At 40.9% G+C, this 20,996-nt stretch overlaps 1 protein-coding gene across 5 annotated transcripts in view; it reads right to left on the bottom strand.

Moving 5' to 3' along the window:
* The window catches only part of Phf3 (PHD finger protein 3), a 73,911-nt gene extending 61,936 nt beyond the window's left edge, over window positions 1-11,975 (bottom strand). Inside the window, exons 1-2 of one of the 5 annotated variants that reach the window (XM_050134514.1) lie at window positions 11,833-11,975; window positions 888-1,156 (exon numbers count right to left, since the gene is read on the bottom strand). In XM_050134514.1, the coding sequence (XP_049990471.1) occupies window positions 888-1,131 (244 nt within the window). In that variant the 5' untranslated portion in view covers window positions 1,132-1,156; window positions 11,833-11,975. Of the gene's footprint in view, window positions 1-887; window positions 1,157-11,832 lie in introns of those variants that run through there. The other 4 variants (XM_050134517.1, XM_050134515.1, XM_050134516.1 and 1 more) reach the window with 4 other exon arrangements.
* Between the last annotated feature and the right edge of the window lie 9,021 nt (window positions 11,976-20,996).

Genomic DNA, 20,996 nt, shown 5'->3' with positions numbered 1-20,996 from the left:
TTTGTCTGGCATGTGCAAGGCCTGAGTTCAATCTCAGCAAATTAAATACATAGACGGACAAATAAATAAATGCCAGTAAAGAAAGTAAGCCAGGTACAGAAATCCTCCACTCAGGCAAAAGGATTTCATGAGCCCAGGAGGTAGAGGCCAGCTTGAGGCATTTCTTGAGACCCACATTCATAAAATAACTCTGTAAAAAATTAGGCAAAATTAATTTTCATAATTTAACCAAATGTCTTCAAAATATTGCTTTAACACATAATCAAGAAGTTAATGAAATAGTTTGTAATCTTTCATATCAAATATCTAAAATTTAATGTACATTTTATAGCACATCTCAACAAGAACTAAGTTAGTTTGGGGTAATAACTATGTATGGCTAGTAGTTACTGTACAGGACAGCACATAGAGTTCTCTGTCTGGTTTTCAAACACATGTACAAAATATATCTGTAATTCTAGCCAAGAAAACTATGAAAGCTGAAGACTTATATCAAGTCAGTCCTTGTCCCTGACTCTAGCAGGCCAAAGGTAACAGTGTGTCCTATTTGCCAGACAAACTATTTCTAGCATGAGTTCCAATTTTCACAAGTTATGAGGACGTAATTATTAACAGAAACCCCTTTAATCCTTATAAACATTCCATCTTATATGACAATTTACATGGTCACTTTACCTACATCCATGATATCCTTGAAAACAACTCTATACACTGCATGGAAGAAAGCCTAGCTGAAACTCTCTAATTCTGATGCCTGGAAGAGACTCTACATGTAAAGAAAAGAACCCTAAATTCACTACACTCATGTTTAAAAAAGAAAAGGAAAAAAGGATGCTGCTGAAAAGTCTTTATTTTAAATTGCAGACTTAAAAAAAAGTAAGAATTACCTGTTGAACAAGGCATCTGGAAATTGGGATCATTGCTATCCAAAACAGGCAAACAGAACTGGTTACTTGCAGATCCTAGCATAGGATCCTTATCGCTGAGCATGTTCTTCAGCGAGTCCTCTAAGACATTTTGACTTGTACTAAAATCCTCACAGACTTCATTCTCCAGGTTGGATCCTAGAAATAGGGCATCATCTAAGTGTTCAGTAGGAATTAAATGATTAAATGTATCAACTATATCCATGAAGACTTCTGTGTGTCTTTCAACCCTATAGAAAGACAAAAAAAATACCATAAGAAATAAAGCTATCAATTGAAAATCACCTAATACCAAATTATTTTAATAGTTTTGAATCTAAGAACACACTTCTGAATCTGTTTTTTAAAAAAAAAAAAAACCTTCACTATTTTTTAGAATAAACATTTGAAAATGTGGAACAAATCTTTATTGAATGACCTTTCTTCATGCATGTAGAACATTATTTTACCAGAAACCCTACCAAATGTTTACTCAATTCATTATTAGAAAAATAATTATATAGCTCATTAATTTGACATATCTGAAAGAATTACATAGTTTAAACCATAAAACTGCATGTTTTTAACCATAACATTTTCATAAAAATAATCAAACAATGCTTTTACATTAAGTCCATATAAAAGAGCTAAAATTCAATTATTTAAATTATGGTCCCATAACTACTAGAAACCACAGATAGCCTTGTATTATTTACAAAGCATTTAAATTATTCACATACAACAAAATGAAACAAGGTTTGTTTTTTCCTGTAGAATCAAAGAAACTATTAACTACACCCAACAAATGACAAGTCTGCACATGCACACAAAGTTGTGCACATATACACACATCCTCTGAGGATCTTCTTTTAAGAGAAAACAAGGTAAAGAACAAGAAAACAATTGCATCACATAAGTAGATTTATTTTAGGGAGTTATGTGTGGTTTACACAGATGTTGAATTAGTCTACTTGAACTGTACCTACACACCGCTATCATTAAGCAAAAGATATTTCATGCTTTCAAGATGCAGTAATTATCAAAGACTAAATTATTTTTATGAATGGTTTTAGGTAAAAAGTGAACTAGTTAAAAAAAATGCACCAATCACCTAGAATATCTTGTACTCTATATTTTCAAAATTTTACAGTAACTCCAAATCTATCCAAAACTTTCTTAACCAGGCTTAAGCTCTTTCTCCTTAAAAATGAGAAGGAAAGCTAGGTGTGACGCTGCACACATACAATCCCAGAATTCACGAGAATCAAGAGGTTGAGACCAGTCTGAGCCACATGCTAAGATACTATCGTAAAAAAGGGAGGCAGTATGGAGTTCCCATATATAACTACTGGATCTAAAATGTCCAGATATTATATGCAATACTTTGGTGAGCATTTTATCCAAATGTGTATAACTTAATCCTCAATGAAAAACAGGATCAGATAATATGCTTGCTTTACAAGGAAAATGCATTTAAATAATTTAAAGGTCTTCCTCAAAGTTATCCAGTTCCATAGTCAATGCATAATACCTATTCACCCTTAATACTGTGAGCTTAAGAACTGGAAAGACTTGGCTCACTGAAGGCTATTGAAAAACGATTTCCCAGCAAATTAGTGATTGCCAGAGGATAAAGACAAGGAAGATGACTCTGAAGAATAAAGGAAACCTATAAGGAATGGCGGGATTATTAATTACTAATCTTAATTATTGCAATAGTTTCAGAAATATCCCATCACTCTTCAAATGGAAGATGACCATGAGTTCAAGGTCAGCCTTGGCTAACAGAAAGAGGAGCTTGAAGTCAGCCTGGGTCAATAAGACCCTGTCTCAACTTATTTTCCCCTGCCAAAAATGAGCAATTTAGGAAGGAAGGAAGGAAGGAAGGAAGGAAGGAAGGAAGGAAGGAAGGAAGGAAGGAAGGAAGGAAGGAAGGAAGGAAGGAAGGGGAAGAGAGGGAGGAAGAAAAGAAAGGAAGAAACTAAGAAAGAAGGAAAGGATGGGGGTGAGGGAAGAGGGGAGGGAAAGGAAGGGGAGGGGAGGGGAAGGGACGGGGAAGGGGGATAGAGAAGGGAAGGGAAAAGGGAGGGGGAAGGAAAGGGAAAAGGAACAGAAAGGAAAGGGAAAAAGAGGAAAGGAAAGAGCAAAGGAAAGGAAAGAAGAAAAAATAAGGAAGAAAGGAGGAAAGGCCAGGGGAGAGAGGGGGAGGGGGAAGAACAAGAAAGATGGGGGAAGGGAAAGAAGGGGGTAGAGGAAGGGAGAAGGAGGGGAGGGGAGGGAAGGGAAGGAAACAATTAAGCATACTGACTGAACTCTTTAAAAATAGGTAAACTTTCCAATATGGCTCTTTAATCCAAAGGGTGTGACTTCGTGTTTCCCTAGATTTAGAAAGCATTACGAAGGAAAAAAGATTCTATAATCAAAAGCTGCTTAAGACTGGGTATAATAAGGTTGCATTTCTTTAACAATATTTTCTTCTTTAGTCATCGAACATCTACTATGCAGCTACCACTGCATGAGACACCTTGACAGGCCAGTAAGAATAAAAATTCCTTTAAGACAAAAAGCAAAAAGATCCCCATATTTATGGGTCCAAAAAGAACAACTTTCACAGGACATATCACAACACTAATACTCTGGGAACATATTTTATGGGAAATTGATATAAATTAACGAGGCTGCCTTTTGTAAGGTAGGTCCTATTAGATTTGTACACAATTCAATAAAGAAAAAAAATACCAAAAACAGTGTACCATCATCCATCATTCAAGCTATACTGCTTGAGTTATCATTTATCAAAAATATAAAGAAATCTAAGAAATTGGTTTCAGATATTAAATACTTAGTATCAAAAATAACTCCTGTTAAAGCTTAAGAGAAGATGGCTTTTGGCTGCTCATGTGCTGCTCTTACAAGAGATGAAAATTGGTTCCCAGCACCCAAGTCCTGCAGCTCCAGGAAGATGGGGATCATCTCCATGACCAGTCAAACACTGACAGAAAATTTAAAATGCGCCTTAAAAAAATAATCCATGTTAAGTAGTAAAACAATCGTTAGTTAATTACAGAAATACTAACCGACTTAAAATAGACACATTAATCTAAGTAAAATGTGGATTGACAACAGAAGAAAAAAAGTACATTTCTGGAAAGCTGGTATTTTAACTTTAGTTACTCTGACAGAAGCACTAACATTACATCAGAGGTCAGTAATACGGGGAAATGGATTGAAGATATACACAGGGTATGTAGGAACACTTATCCTGCTTTTCGGATTTTCTATAAATCTAAAGTATTCCAAAATAAGACAGTGTTCAAAAGAACGAGAACATTGGGGATACCAAGTAATATAAAAGACAAAGACAAGCAGGTCTAATTAAAAAGGTATTTTCAGTCTGTTAATTATATAGCTGCTTGATATAAACAAATCTCTGTCTCAAAGTTTTATTTAAGTACTTCCTTGTGTTCGGTATTTTAAGTAAAATACACTCTAGTGTCTATTTAAAATGGCTCATGAAATACATACAATTAAATCTTATAATTTACACCATGTTAAAATCTGTAATTTTTCTGGGATCATAGTCACACTTATTTACAAACAATAAAATACACATAGTTGTCACAGAATTGGACATTAGTTCAAACCATTTACTCATTCATTCATCCATTCAGATTTACTAAACATCTACTACAAAGGGAAAGCAACTATGGTCTCAAATTTAAGAAATTCATAATCCAAGACAGATTACAGACATACAAATACAATAAAATATCAATACACTGTTAATATTTGAGGCTGCTAATAGGATCAGAAATGAGAACTTGGGAGGTAGGTAGATATGTGACCTGAATTCTAAAGGTTCAGAGGGTAGACCAAGAGAAGGAAAACAGTGCTGATTATGAACAGAAGTGTTCTGTTCTATTAAACCATTTATAAAGGCTCAGAACATAATTAAAAATATAAATATTAATGCTGTAAGTAAAATTTAATCTCATAATTAAATTTAATAGTGTACGTAAAATTAAATATCCAAAAATTTTTGCAATTTTAAAATACTTAATTTTGAGAATTAAACTGTAGTTAAATTTTAGGTTACAGTAAATAAAAACAAAATATGCTATTTTGATTCAGGTATAAACTGAATGGGGAAAATTACTAAGTACAATAAAATTACTTTAAAAAATTGACTCTAAGCTTAGATTTTAACTGTCTCACTTTTAGCTGGGTCTGGTGGCAGTGGCCTATAATCTTACCTACTCTGGTAGGCAGGCAGACAGGCACAGGATAATTATAAATTCAAAGGCTGCCTGGGCTTCAGAGCACATTTCTGTTCAAGGCCAACCCAGACAACTCAGTGAGACTGTCACCCAGAGATACAGGTCAGCGGTAGATTTCTATCCCAATACTATATACATTAAAAAAAAGTCTCAAACAAAAATTTCTAAAGCAAACCTACATAAAATATATTTTCATCAAATATTACTTTTTTCAAAGCCTAAATAAATAACTGCACCAGTATCACAGCTAAAAGACCTATACATGGGTAAAGGGTTGTAATTCAAGCACTAAAGAAGGGGTCAAGGTTAATTTTGGCTAAATATCTAGCTCCGAGACAATCTGGGACAAGAGATCTCTTGTCATTAAAGAAAAAAAGAGGCTGAAAAGACTAGGGGATTATATAATGAGCTTTAGCTGCCTCATGTAGTCTACACATGTGCATGGACATATGTGACATGAAAAAAAAAACAAAAAATATCCATGATGTCTAAATGAGACGGGCCCCACCAGCTCATCCGAATACTTGGTCCTCAGTTACCGATTGGTTTGGGAAAGATTACGTGTGGCACCGTTGAAAGGGATATCACTGGGGGTGGGTTCTGAGGTTTCAAAGGCTCACCCATTCCCAGTTGCCTACCCCTCTTTCTCTCTGTCCCCTTACTGCTTTTGTGTCAAGATGTCGGCTGTTCCTGCAGCCAAGCCTTTTTTCTGCCATCATGGGCTCATAAAGCCAATCACATGCTTTCTTTTACAAGTTGTCTTGATCAAGGTGTTTTGTCATAGAAATGGAAAAGTAACTAAAACACAAGGGAATAACAGCCATGAAATTTTAAATAAGGTAATAGTAAATGAAAGGGAACATCTTATATATGCTAGTGAAGTTCTTACTACTAGGATAACATGTTAGTGAAAACCTAATGAGAACTAGTGATCAACTATGTGTAAGAGAAATTCAAGCAGAGACCTAGAAGAAAAGCAAAGCCCTAGAAAGAGACCATACTTGATGCTTTCCAGCATGGACATAATAGTTTAAATTTTAAATTAAACGATTTAAACTTAATTTGAGCTTTAAATCAAATTTAATTGGGTATACTTAGCAAAAACAAATTTCTAACAGTCAGCTGCAGGAAAAAAAAAAGTACTGCTGCTACTAACAGTAAAACAAAAAACTTAATGTATTCTAACTTAATGTCAAGCTGCATAGAAATCACACCACTTGCCCACCCATTGAGGAGGAGACAATGTCTCCTGTAGCCCGGGCTGACCTAACCTAATCATCCTGCCTCTGCCTCCCAATACTGGGGGTTCCAGGTGTGGGTCATCAGAACCAAATTATTCTCTTTTTTTTGAATTTTCGAGACAGGGTTTCTCCGAAGCTTTGGTTCCTGTCCAGGAACTAGCTCTTGTAGACCAGGCTGGCCTTGAACTTACAGAGATCTGCCTGCCTCTGCCTCCCAAGTGCTGGGATTAAAGGCATGTGCCGCCACCGCCCGGCCCCAAATTATTCTTAACTGGAGGCAATTATACCAGTCCAAAGATGTGGCTATGTTTAGATGCCTTTACTGTCATAACCGTTGGAAAGGGTAACACAAGTATCTAGTAAGCACATTATAATGCATTCCAACAATCCACACTGCATGGGGGGAGCAACAGTATGGGCCAAGAAATGCTCCTTTATACATATTCATTTAATGAAATAACTCTATATTATAAACCCAATTTTTGAAAATTAATAAGCAAAGATCAAACTGATAGAGTAAGCAGTAGAGCATAAAGCTAAACCCAGAGAAAATTTAATTTGTAAAATTAGATTCATTTAGTATTTACTAATCAGGACACTGTAGTGCACAGCTCATTATTATTATTATGCCATTTAATTCTGACCATCGTACTTCTAGGCAGGTACTACTTACTCTACTATTACTAACAATTTATAAGAAAGCTACTGCTTACAAGTTACACCTCTTGTTCAGCATATGAAGCAGAACGCGTAAGCTCACTTGAATAACAGCAAGGTGATTTCTTGTGATTTCATAAGGACTGGTATAAAAACATTATAGGTAAAGACTAGAAAGATAGTCCAGGGGGCTGGAGAGATGGCTCAGAGAGGTTAAGAGCACTGCCTGCTCTTCCAAAGATCCTGAGTTCAATTCCCAGCAACCACATGGTGGCTCACAACCATCTGTAATGGGGTCTGGTGCCCTCTTCTGGCAGGCAGGTATACACACAGACAGAATATTGCATACATAATAAAAAATATTTTTTAAAAAAGATAGTCCAGTGGTTAAGAGCACCAGCTGCTCTTCCAGAGGGCCCAGGTTTGATTCCCAGCACTCACATCCTTGATTAAAAGTATAACTCAAGTTCCAGATGATCTGAGGAACCAGGCACACATGTGTAGACATACATATAGACAGACATAACACCCATACAACTTTATTTTAAAAATTCACAAAACTATAGACGAATCCTAGGTTATCCTTCTAGGACAGTCAAGGAAAATTATGAAACAGGTACCATCCTCCAAGTGATTGTCCATACATTTCAAACTCTGCTCTAGTTTCATGAGTTAGAATCTACCAGTAAAATCTCACAAATGAAGATAAAGGTCATTTGTGAATTTATCCAATAAAAAGAAAAAACTGGTACCCTGCCTACAATGACACCAAAGGCTCAAGCAGATCTATGAACTTCAAAAAAGAACTAGCAGGCAGAAGCTGAATCTGCAAATGCAGAATTGAACTAGCCAAAGGTGGTAAAAGAAAAAAATTACTTCAAAATTTGGTCATTTTATATTGTAAGTAGCATTAAAATGCTGAATTTTGAATTAACCACTGAAATATCATCATAGCATGGCACTAACAGTCAAACAACATGTACTTCACACACTGATCAGACCCTGTAAAGAAGGTGCAATTATTGTTTCTACTCTACAGAAGAGCAATTTAAAACTAAATTAAAGTAAATAATTAATTTTCAAAAGGTCTCACAATACAGGCAGTGTGATTTCTGAACCAGCATTTCTGAATTTTATTTTATGCACTGTACTTACTAATATAAGTTTATATTATATAACTAATATAAGTTTATAACTTTAACTTACAACAATGAAATTTGTAAAAATGCTGAACAAGTATCTCACTTTTCTTTCAAAATAAAGCAGAGAATTATGTACTTAGCCACATGATTCACACAAAAAATAAAATATCTCTCCTCGATGTAGATGAACATGTCATTTCGAGGAAAAGTAAACTCACCACTAAAGACTTGGCAATGGACTTCACAGCCTGTTTTGCTTCACATGTTCACCTCACACAACTGTGAATTACAGTATTATGCTTATCTTTTCTCTATCACCTACCATGCCATTCGAAACCTGTGATATACTTAAGATTATACCAACAGATTAAAACTTCTGGATAATATTCAAGTCTCAACTACTTTCTTAGAGCCATTCTTCACTGTGTAAATGGTCAAAAAAAAAATTAAGTCTTGAGCCAGGTGTGGAACCACCTTTAATCCCAACATAGGCTATGTGAGTTCAGGGCCCAGAAGTCTAGGCAGTGAGACTCTGCTTCAAATTATAATTATCTGTGACAAAGAACTGTCTAAAATTAAACACATAATGAATACCACTTGGCAATTCATACAGGGAATTCCTAACACCTGAATTCCCTTCTACAATTTAATACACTGATTTCTGACCTAATGTCTTTAAATTTTTTTCACTCAAAACTCCATTCTCTCAGAGCACCTTGGTTTCAGATACTTTTAGTGAACTAATGCTCTGGGATCCCCTATGTAATCAAACAGCAACAATTAAAGAGTATTTTTCTTTCTTGTTCTCAAAACTGTAACAGCACCCTAAGTTTTTAATAGCTTACAAGTCATTTTTGTAGTTAAAAAAATTAATATCTCTTACATTTCTAATGGTTTTCTCAGGATTTCTCTGAGGATGTGCACGTGGAGGGGACAGGGTACTAAGCCCAAGATATTTTGTTCCAATTTAAAAAAAGAAAAAAGCTAGTAGCCATTTGTCAATTAAAAAATATTCTTGAAAAGCAGATGAATGAACATATTTAGCACTCTAAGAAACTGAAGTGATTATGTACATTAGAAAAGGGATACCACTCTAGGAAAAAATTCAAATATAAAAATTACTTTAAGGGAAATAATGGAGCTTAATCTGGACCTTCTTGAAAAGTGTACTTTTAAGAAAGCAAAATGTGCCATGCAGTGGTGGTGCACACCTTTATTCTCTGAGGCAGGCAGATTTCTGTGTGTTCAAGCACAGTCTGCTATAGAGTGAGTTCCAGGACAGCCGGGGCTATTACCTATTTAGACACCTGAAACATAAAAACTATGGTCCTGGTTTTCATAGAGCAGCTTTTCTAAGCAGGCCCATATTAAACAAACACCTCAAGTCTTTTGAAGTTTCTGTCTGTGCTGAACCACATTTGCAGTAGTCCTCAGCCATGCGCAGCCTGTGTGGGCACATCTGCCGGAGTGTGAGTTGTTATATTCCTGCCTGAAAACCTGGCCCTCTGTCTCTCCATTCCCTTTCCTTGTATATTTATTTATTCGCAAGTCCACTTTCACCCCAAGACTGAGGGACCATAAAGAATCACAGCAGAGCTCTCCAAAGTAGTGCTTTCCCACTTTATGACACAACCCAATACCTATGTCTCTGAGTGCTGGCTGTCCGTCTCTCTGTGAATGGCTATGTGTATGAGTAAGTCTCCAAAATCTCAAACTCTTAAGATAATTATATTTCAAACTGTCACTTGCTGCCTTCCACCTTTTACCAAAGAGAGATCAAAGGCTATCAAACTTTCCTTAGCTGATTCCCAGACTATGTTAATTTTTATGTGGCTTTAAAAACAATTAAAAGTTTCAATTTCTCTATCCCAAAATTATTAACTTAACCTAACCTAGTTCCTACCTACATTTATACATCATTTTTCTCTTACAGCATGAGAATATTCAGCATTAAGTACTCAAGAAACCTATACGTACATATAAACTAATTCGATGCAATGGATAGATAAACCCACTGTTCTTCCACTCGGATGCAAGAGCACAGTAAGAAATTACACCACTCATGCTCTTCAAGAAACATCTATGAAGTGTAAAAGGGACAGGAGACAACTTTGGTCCCACCACTGAGTCATTTATTATCTTGACACATCACTCGTACAACTATAAAATAAAGCTTAACATCTCCGGACTTAACTCTTTTTAAAATAGCCCATTTCACCTATGCAACAAGTCTTTCTGCTGCTAAAGAATTATCTGAATGTGTGGCTTCATCGGAGCTAGGATGACTCCTCAACGTCCTGTTTACTTTGATACTATCACTGAAAACTAGAGTATTCCTTTTTGTTTAAAAAAAAAGTGATAATGGTAATGATGATGAAAAGAAGAATCATTGTGAACATAAAGGACCGGCAAAGAGAACAGTGGGAAAGGGCGGGGGGAAATCTAAGTACAGCAAATGCTAAGGAGGACTGATTTTTCTCTCAACATCTGTGCTCTGGAATGGCGCTATAAACAAAAAACAGAAAGATGCTACAACGGAACACTTGCTTCTTTCAACTATCTCTTCTATAACACACACCATCCACATCTTCCAAATACCAAACACTTCATTAAGAATTTTAAGAAACGTAGGAACTGAGATGTGGGTCTGCAAGCTGAAAACACTTGACAAAGTTTGAACCCAAATACTAAGTGCAGCAATATAATCTGCTGTGATCAATTTAAAAATCTCGTCGTAAAATAAGCAAAATTCATAATGCGGGCAAAGTCTCGATTGTTCGATCCTTGTTTAAAAGATCTGTACGAAGAATGAACATCAGGTAGACATCAAAGCATTGTTGCCACTTCCCTCAAATCACAATCACGCTCTGCTAATGATTACTGACTAGCAATAATAAACACACATTCGAACTATAACGACTAGAAAAGGAATTTTGCTACCCAAAGACAAGAAGGGGCGTTTGACGGTAACCATCTAAGGAAAGCGCCTCGGGCTGGAAGGTGCTACAACACTCTCCCCTCTCCCTGGGTCCCCAACCCCCGCCCCGTGTCAGATGATCAGTTATTTAGCACCATTAACACGTACTTATCGACTAGTGGTTCATTAAATTACACGTCCTGTCGGCAGGCAGGACTCTAGGATTCCCATTTCAAACTAGGCGAAAGGAGTCCAATGTCTGGGTCCCCAGCACAAAAGCGCGCGTTCCCCCAAGGTCCGCAGCGCCTGGCTCCCCCGATGAGGGAGCAGGGATCGGACTCGGTGCGGCCCGGCTCCGCGAGCCGGCGGAGTCCGAAGCGCCAGGCCCGGGGCCTTCGAACTCGGCCTGGCCCACGACGCCTGCCCGCGCGGCGGCGGCGGAGACCGGGTACGCTCGCCGGCGAAGGCCGAGGCTCGGCGGTCGCGCAGAGGCCGCGCCGCCACCTCTGCTCCGAGCCCGCGGGCCAAACGGTGGGGCAGGCCGGGGCGGGGCGGGGCAAGCCGGGGAGGCCCCAGAGGCCGGTCGGCCGGGGGAGGAGAGGGCGGCCCCTGCGCGAGGGATGAAGGACGCGGGCCGCCCGCGTGGGGAAAGGAGGCCACCGAGTGCCCGTCGCGGCCGGCGCCGCCACTCACCCGCTCCGCAGACGAGCGCTGCCACCGGCAGCCAGAGGAAGATGGAGGCCGCGGAGCCGCGGAGGAGGGGGCCGCGGAGGGGGTGCGCGCAGGGCGTCGGCGTTGCTGCCTCGGCTCGGGGCTCCAGAGCCCGCGCCGCCGCGGTGACGACACTACGGCTGGCCTGCGTGCCGCCCTCCCCGTCCGAGCTGCAGTCGCTGCCTCCCAGAGCCCGGGGGTCGCTCGCCTCGTGGAGCCTGTGCGGCGCCGCGAGAGCCCGCAGCCATCGGCGTGCGACGGCGACGACAGCGGCGACGGAGGCGGCCGCGGCGCGGGAGCAGGAGCGGGGCCGCGTCACGTGACGCTACTGTTTACCGTTCCGGGGGCCGGGGCTGCGTGAGCCGCGCCTGCGCGCTACGCTCTGCGCGCAGCCGCCCGGAAGGCTCCGCCTGGCCGGCCTCTGTGTGGCGGTGGAGGCGGCAACGGACGCCGGCTGCCAACCGGGATGAGCAGGAAACCGGACCGTTGATGCCGAGCTGACCCCTCTCTTTCCCCGCCTACTGCTTACCTCCTGAGTGTGACTTGAAAATGGAACCCTTAGGCCTCAGTATTCTGGAAGGCGCTGCCCCCACCCTGCAGCCGGTTAGCCAGGACCGGCTCAGAACGCGAACTGCCTTATTGAAGAAACATTCCTGGAAGCCAGGCGTGGTTTATCACAGTGCTGGAGGCCGAGGCAGTCGGATTTCCAGGAGTCCTAAGCCAGCCTGGTCTACATAGAGAGTTCCAGGCACACCCGTGAGATGCCCTGTCTCTGAATAAAGAAATATTCCTGGATACCCAAAAATATTCTTGGTAAGCAGTTTTCGAAATATGGGCCGCAGTCCTTGGACGCCACGCTCCATTGCTAACTTGAAGAGATACCTCATTCCTCTGACAATAGCGTGTGTCTAAGTTTCTTGTCCCCCTTACAGAGCACTGGTTAAATACTCTTAAATTTTTTCAGTCTTCATTTCATTGCAGAATCGATCATCATATTTGTGACCTATAATGGAACTTGTGGTTATTTTTTATCTTTTTTTCCTTACCCTTCCCTACGGTATCAATGGATACAACTATAAAATAACCCCCCGTGGAGTCCCTCAGTTTTTTATTTTTTATTTTTTATTACTTTATAAATAATACCAATCAAAATTTCCACTTCCTCTCCTCCTCCCACTTTCCTCCCGCTCCCCCATTCACCCTCCTCCCCTCCCCCTTCAGTCCTTAGAGAGGGCAGAGTATCCTGCCCAGTGAGAAGTCCAAGGACCTTCCCCCTCCATCCAGACTTAGGAAGGTGTGCATCCAAACAGACAGGATCCTAAAAAGCCAGTACATGCAGGAGAGACAAATCCCAGTGCCATTATCATTGGCTTCTCAGTCGGTCCCAATTGTCAGCCACTTTCAGAGGGTCCAGTTTGATCCCTTGCTTGTTCAGTCCCAATCCAGCTGGATTTGGTGAGCTCCCATTAGCTCAGGCACACTGTCTCAGTGAGTGGACCAACCCCTCGTGGTCCTGACTTGCTTGCTCATAGTCTCTCTCCTGCTCTTCAACTGGACCTTGGGAGCTCAGTCCAGTGCTTCGATGTGGGTCTGTCTCTATCTTCATTCGTCGCCTGACGAAGGTTCTATGGTGATATTCAAGATATTCATCAGTCTGACTACAGGGTCCCTCAATTTTTAATAGTGTGTAGAAGTCCAAAGAGCAAACATTGAGACTCCACAACAGTTTGTTTACCCCCATCCCGGCCTTTAGTTAAATGCTGTGGTCTGTTTCCTGTCAGTCACGGTAACCAAAATGAACCCATTGACCACAGTTGTGTTTTCAAGTCTGCAGAGACAAGAGACAATTACAGTGTTGTCCCGACCTGCTGAGCACCTAACCGGGAGGCCTGCACACTTCCTTTGAAAGCCTTTGTTACGCTAAACCTCACACCAAGCACCCTTCACACACTAAGGTCAGCAGGAGGTAGAACAAGCCACAGGCCTGTGGTGACCTGCTCTTCTGGTAACTTCACCGCTAAAAGCAAACACTTCTACAAAGGTTGTCCAGATTCGAATGGCAGTCCAGGATGCCATCCCCTGCTGTAAAGCATCAGTCTTTGTTTCACAGTCTTAGAGGGAAAAAAAAGAAAGGAAGGAAGGAAGAACTAGAAACGTTCACTTGAGTTGTTGGGGTAAGAACTGCAAAAAGTTAATACTACGCTAACTCTTCTTGACCTCGGTGTCATAAAAGCAGGGGAAGTATTAAGAACTGAGGAAAACTTATCTTTTCAGAGAAATCTTAGTAAATTTAGGACAAACCCAAAATGAAGGTAAGAATGATTCATAGCGCTGTCATATCCACACAGCGAGGATTTCGGATCCAAAGCAGTGCCATGAAACACGGTATTTTGAGTCTGTTTTTTAAATGAAGCATCCAAATCCGTATTTGCCCACTCCTGGGCTTTGCTTGTTGTTTCTAAAGGTAAACAAGAGTATTTGTCTTTTACCCAAGTCATTCGTTACAAAAAAAGAAAAAAGAACCCTGAGAATGATTATAACTACCCATAGGTCCTTTTTAACTAAAATGTTTAAACTCTGATGCGAAAAATCAGGTAAAACTGTAGCGTTAAAAGTCCACATTAACTTGAAGAAGTTGAATTTAGTGGAAAAACACAAAACGAATAGTGTGTTTATATTTGACTGAAAATTATGGGCGTGGTGGCACAATTTGGATCTTGCAAAAATGTGGACCCAGCAAAACCAAAGTCCACCAGAAATGGAAGACAGTAGTTAATGCAAATACCAGAATTAGTTTTGATTGCCAAGTTAAGCAGCCTTCTGGGGCTCATCTACTGCCTTTAACAGCTAAGCCGCAGGCAGGGGACTGGGCTTGCCCAGCCTTAGTCAAAAGAGGGTTATGTTTGTCTGAAACACCATTGTTGCCATAGACAGAACAAGCTCTTGCAAGTCCCTGTTGGCTGTTCTGTTTGGTGTCCTGTCCTAAATCCTGGAGATCTCAGGTCTCTGGGGGCCAGAGTCTTGCATCACACTTGTAGATGTGAGCCTTGCTGGTGCTCCTGCAACTGAGGTTCTCATTCTAGGGTGAGCTTTGCTCTTGTTTTCCTACTGTTGCTGACCTCCATCCAAGGCACACTTAAGACAGAGGGCTCATGGTGCACAACAGAGGTCAGGCCAGGCTGGGAACTGAAGACACTGGTATCAGTTTTTCAGTATCTTGGTGCCGTACCACAGAAGCATCAGATCCCAAGTGCCAGACCCGGTTGTCTCTGCTGGCATCTTGCCAGTTGGATGCTGTCTCTGGGTCAGCAGCTGGCACTTTCTAAGATCTACCGCACCAGGGGTATCTGTCACTCAGGACTATACAAATGGTCAGATTGAAGAAGGTTCAGACTATACCCTCACATGCTTCTCCAATATTAGGACTCAAATCTTCTAAGAATTTCATTGTGAGCTGGAGAGATGTATTCATGGGTAAAACCATTTGCTGCTCTTCCAGAGGAGGACTAGAGTTCAGTTCCTAGCACCATCCACAGCAGGCAGCCACAACTACCCATAAACTACAGCTCCAGGAATCCAGTACCCTCTTCTGGGTAGGCACCTGTATCATGTACACATACCTACACACGCGCGCGCGCGCGCGCACACACACACACAAATACAAATAAAATCTTTAAAAGATTTAGGTTTGATATGGAAAGTGTCTTCACTGAAACACTGGTCTCTACAGTATCAGTTCAGTCATGTGGTAAAATTGTTGGGGTCCGGTGTTAGCCCAGACCATCAATAATTTCTCTTGACCAGACCCCAACAAAAACTATCTCTCTCTGGACCAGCATGAAGGAGACAGGAATAAAAACACGACTCACATGGTTTCATTGGGAGGGAAATTCTCAGAGATCCCTCATGATATCCTGAGTTCACATCCTTAAGAATTTCCTCTGTTTATTCTCCAAAACAGCCTTTATACCAAAGCTTAACTTAGGGGAAATACATTTGCATTCTGTCTCCTAGGTAACCAGGTGAATGGCTTTTCCTCACATCCACAACTTCCTGTCTGCTCTGTATGCTAGCTGTCACTTAGGCTTGAATCCACATCTCTATCAGGCATCCTCCAAATTACAAAGAAAGGAGAAACAACATCCTGACCCTTTGTTAGGACAGTGACAGCCTGTCTACAGGGCTATGTGACCCATCTCAGGTGTGGCCTATGGCTTGATGGCTTGGCTGCCATGCCATATAGAAATATGGGCCTACATAAAATGAAAAAATTTTGAGTTGCCCATTATGAGCAGATAGATAATTTGGCATATGGGACTGGCACCAGGTGGCTCAGTGAGAAAGGCACTTGTCACCAAGTCGGCCACCAGAGTTCAATCCCTGGGTTCCATTTAGAACAACAGTGATTCTCAACCTGTGTGTCACAACCCCTTTGGCAAACCTCTATCTCTGAAAATACTTAATTATAGTTCATAACAGTAGCAAAATTACAGTTAGGAAATAATAACAATAATTATTTTACGGTTGTGGGTCCCCACAACATGAGGAACTGTATTAAAGCATCGCGGCATTAGGAAGGCTGAGAACCACTGCAGTAAGAGAACCAACTCCTGCGAGTTGTCCCCTGACCGCCACACATGTGCCTTGACATACATTCCCCACTTCCTGAAAAACAAAGTATTTTAGAAAATAAAATGTACTGTGTAGTAGGATTTTCTCTAGAATCTGTTCTAGATACACACTGTCATGTTGGTTTAGAAAAGCTTTAAATGTTTTTATGTTTCACCATGATATGAAAATAGCAGTCAAAATATCTAGACCTCTTTTTAGTGAGATTGTCATTGAACATCTAAGCCTAGTTCAGAAAACTGTATCCCTTATAGTGACGGACTTCCTCCCATCCACACATTCACTTTTCTGCTAAACATGGCTAGCTGTATGAGCCTTCAGCATAATTACTGGGTAAAGGAAATGCCCTCCCTATTCAAAAATAAATAGTTGCCGTCACATAACAGAGCTCAAGCAAAGGTAGCTAGGAAGACTGGATCAAATAATAAAATGAGCCTCCATTTACCCAAGGCCTTTGTAGGCCATAGAAGCCTTTTAAAGATGTCAATCATAAGGTCATCTCCTCTGCATTAGTCTCCTTACTTACCTGCAGGTTCTTTCATTTGCTCATTTGTCCATTAAATACACCAGGAATGAACTCAGTTATTCCTGCCTGAAGAAACTCAGAGGAGTGGGAAAGATGCGCAGTCCACAATTACATGCAGCATGGTGTGACATTAGCAGGCACAAAAGACAGGTGCTTATGTTTTCTACTGCCTGCAAAATTTCTGGGACATTCCCAAGATCTGATGGGGAGGCTGCCCTCACCATAAAAATAACTAAAATTTTTGCATAAAGTGCTTTTAAATGTCTTTATATGACAAGCTCAATGATAATATTTCCTCCTACATAAACACTCCATGGTTTTACAAAACATAAAATCCAACAAAATAAACTTCTTCAGTTTGTTTCTCTTTGTTTTGTTTTTGAGACAGAATCCTACTGTGAGGTAGCTCACTGTAGCCTAGAGTTCAAGGTCCTACTGTCTTAGCCTCCAAAGCTAACACAGAGCACTGGGGTTGCAGCTAAGTAGTCACCATCACATCAGGCTCCAACTTAATGTAGTAGTCAAAGCCTTTAGGATTGGTCACATCTACCTCTTCAGCTTTCCATTTCTGAGATACTACAGAAATAAAGACGTAATTTAACAGGAAGTTTGCCAATGTACAGCAGGAGAACATGCACCTAAGTAAGACAACTTCAAAATGAGGGTCTGAGAATTAACTTCTCAGGGGGCTAAACATGACCTAGGTTGCCCAGGTATAGTTCTTTCAAATGCTATCTCTGAAACCAATAGCTAGATCACCTAATAATATCATCATATTATAAATTTGTCAAGGGATTAATTAATGTTCTTAGATCAGAGATGTGAAAATCTACTCATTTACCCAAAACCCATCAGGCAGTAACCACATCCCACTACTTGAACTTTGGGGTATGAGTATCTGAGATTCAAACCATACAAGGGCAAAAAAGAATGGGTCATAACATGACCCAAGAGCTTGCTTCTTACCCTTTGGGTACATGATATAATTAAATCTGTAATGCCAGGCAATATAGCCCTTTCTTTCTGTGGGACAATGTACCCTGTCAATTGTATTTTAAATAAAGGCTGTTTGGCCAGTAGCCAGGCAGGAAGTATAGGTAAGGCAATGAGAACAGGAGAATTCTGGAAAAAGGACTCAGTCTGCAGTCATCATCCAGACACAGAGGAAGCAAGATGTGACTGCTTCACCAAAAAAGGTATCAAGCCACTTGGCGAACACAGACAAGAATATTGGGTTAATGTAAGATGTAAGAATTAATAAAAAAAACCTGAGCTACTAGGCCAATCAGTTTATAATTAATGTAGTCCTCTGTGTATTTCTTTGGGACTGAATGTCTTCGAGATTATATCTTGAAAGAGAGAATCACTGGGCAGTGGTGTTGCATGCCTCATCCCAGCCCTTGGGAGGCAGAAGCAGGCAGATGTCTGTGAGTTCAAGGTCAGCCTGGTCTGCAAAAGTTAGTTCCAGGACATGCTCCAAAGCTACAGAGAAACCCTGTCTCAGAAGAAGAAGAGGAAGAGGAAGAAGAAGAAGAATCTTTAAAAAGAAAAGAAGAATCAAACTTCCATGATATGGTACAAAATGGGCACTTGAGCTGGGCGATGGTGGTGCACGCCTTTAATCCCAGCACTCAGGAGGCAGAGGCAGGCGGATCTCTGTGAGTTTGAGACCAGCCTGGTCTACAGAGCTAGTTCCAGGACAGGCTCCAAAGACCTGTCTCGAAAAAAAAGGGGGGGGGAGACTTGAAAAATAAGGCCAGTCTCTACTCACCAGTCCCTGGAATACTGTTTCATAGAAAAATCAACAGCTAAGTTGCCCTCCTTTAGGACTAATTTGTAGAGTTGTTTATGAGACAGAGTCCTACTGTGTAGCCCAGGCTGGTCTTGAAGTTGTAACCCTCCTGCCTCAGCTTTCCAAGTAATAGGATTATAAACATGGCTAGGTTGGCTGCTCTGAGGGAATGCATGGCCTCAATCTCTTTTATTCTCATTCTTTGAAAACTGCCACCACCATGGCTGTATCTCTGGTCTCCTCCAGTCCTTCTAAATCACTCAAAGGTTCAAGGTCTAGGTCCTTCTCCTTTGGTTAAGAAAGGATCTCGCACCAAAAGCAATCTACAAATTCAACGCAATGCCCATCAAAATCCCAACAAAATTCTTCAAAGACTTTGAAAGAACAGTACTCAACTTCATATGGAAAAGCAAAAAACCCAGGATAGCCAAAACAATCCTGTACAATAAAAGAACATCTGGAGGCATCACAATCCCTGACTTCAAACTCTACTACAAAGCTATAGTACTGAGAACAGTTTGGTATTGGCATAAGAACAGATAGGAGGACCAATGGATATCAATCCACATATCTTCGAACACCTGACTTTTGATGAAGAAGCAGAAAATATCAAATGGAAAAAGAAAGCATATTTAACAAGTGGTGCTGGCATAATTGGATTTCAGCATGCAGAAGAATGAAAATAGACCCATATCTATCACCATGCACAAAACTCAAGTCCAAATGGATCAAAGACCTCAACATAAAGTCAGCCACACTAAACCTTATAGAAGAGAAAGTGGGAAGTACACTTGAACACATTGGCACAGGGAGCCACTTCCTAAATATAACCCCAGTACTGAACTGAACAAAGAATTCTCAACAGAAGAAGTTCAAATGGCCAAAAGATACTTAAGGACATGTTCAACTTCCTTAGCTATCAGGGAAATGCAAATCAAAACAACTTTGAGATACCATCTTACACCTACAGAATGGCTAAAATCAAAAACTCCAATGATAGTCAATGCTGGAGAGGTTGTGGAGAAAGGGGTACACTCATCCATTGCTGGTGGGAATGCAAACTTGTGCAACCACTCTGGAAATCAGTGTGGTGGTTTCTCGAAAAATTGGGAGTCAACCTACCTCAGGATCTAGCAATACCACTCTTGGGAATATACCCAAGAGATGCCCAATCATACTACAAAAGCATTTGTTCAACTATGTTCATAGCAGCATTATTTGTAATAGCCAGAACCTGGAAACAACCTAGATGCCCCTCAATGGAAGAATGGATAAAGAAAGTGTGGCACATCTACACATTAGAGTACTACTCAGCGATAAAAAACAATGACATCTTGAATTTTGCATGCAAATGGATGGAAATAAACACTATTTTGAGTAAGATAACCCAGACCCAAAAATATGAATATGGTTATGTACTCACTCATTAGTGGATTCTAACCATAAACAAAGGACACTGAGCCAATAGTTTGTGATTCTAGAGAAACTAATAAGGGACACCCAAAGAAAATCATATATAGGTCCTCTTGGAAATTGGAAGCAGACAAGATCACCAGGCAAAAGTTGGGATCATGGGGGTGGGGACACTGTGGTGGAAGGGGAGAGGGGGAGAGAGAAGGGAGAAGGGGAGGGTTAGGGAGAGCTTGGGGAGTGGGATGGTTGAGATGGAGGAAGGACGGATATGGGAGCAGGGAAGAAGATAATTAAGGGAGTCATTTTGGGGTTGGCAAGAGGCTTGGCTCTAGAGGGGTTCCCAGGTGTCCACGGGGATGTCCCCAGGTAGGACCTTGGGCAGTGGAGGAGAGGGTGCCTGAACTGGCTTTGTCCCATATTCAGACAGATGACTATCTTGAATATCACCATAGAACCTTCTTCTGGTATTGGATGGAGATAGAGACAAAGACCCACATCGAAGCACTGGGCTGAGCTCCCAAGGTCCAGTTGAAGATCAGGAGAGAGACTATGAGCAAGCAAGTCAGGACCACGAGGGGTTGGTCCACTCACTGAGACAGTGTGCCTGAGCTAATGGGAGCTCACCAAATCCAGCTGGATTGGGACTGAACAAGCATGGGATCAAACTGGACCCTCTGAAAGTGGCTGACAATTGGGGCCGACTGAGAAGCCAATGATAATGGCACTGGGATTTGTCTCTCCTGCATGTACTGGCTTTTTCGGATCCTATTCTATTTGGATGCACAC

Source organism: Alexandromys fortis, unplaced genomic scaffold, assembly GCF_014885135.2.
Source record: "Alexandromys fortis isolate MF-2015 unplaced genomic scaffold, M_Fortis_MF-2015_v1.1 scaffold_20, whole genome shotgun sequence".
Lineage (NCBI taxonomy): Eukaryota > Metazoa > Chordata > Mammalia > Rodentia > Cricetidae > Alexandromys > Alexandromys fortis.
This window is presented reverse-complemented; position numbering and strand designations above follow the sequence as displayed.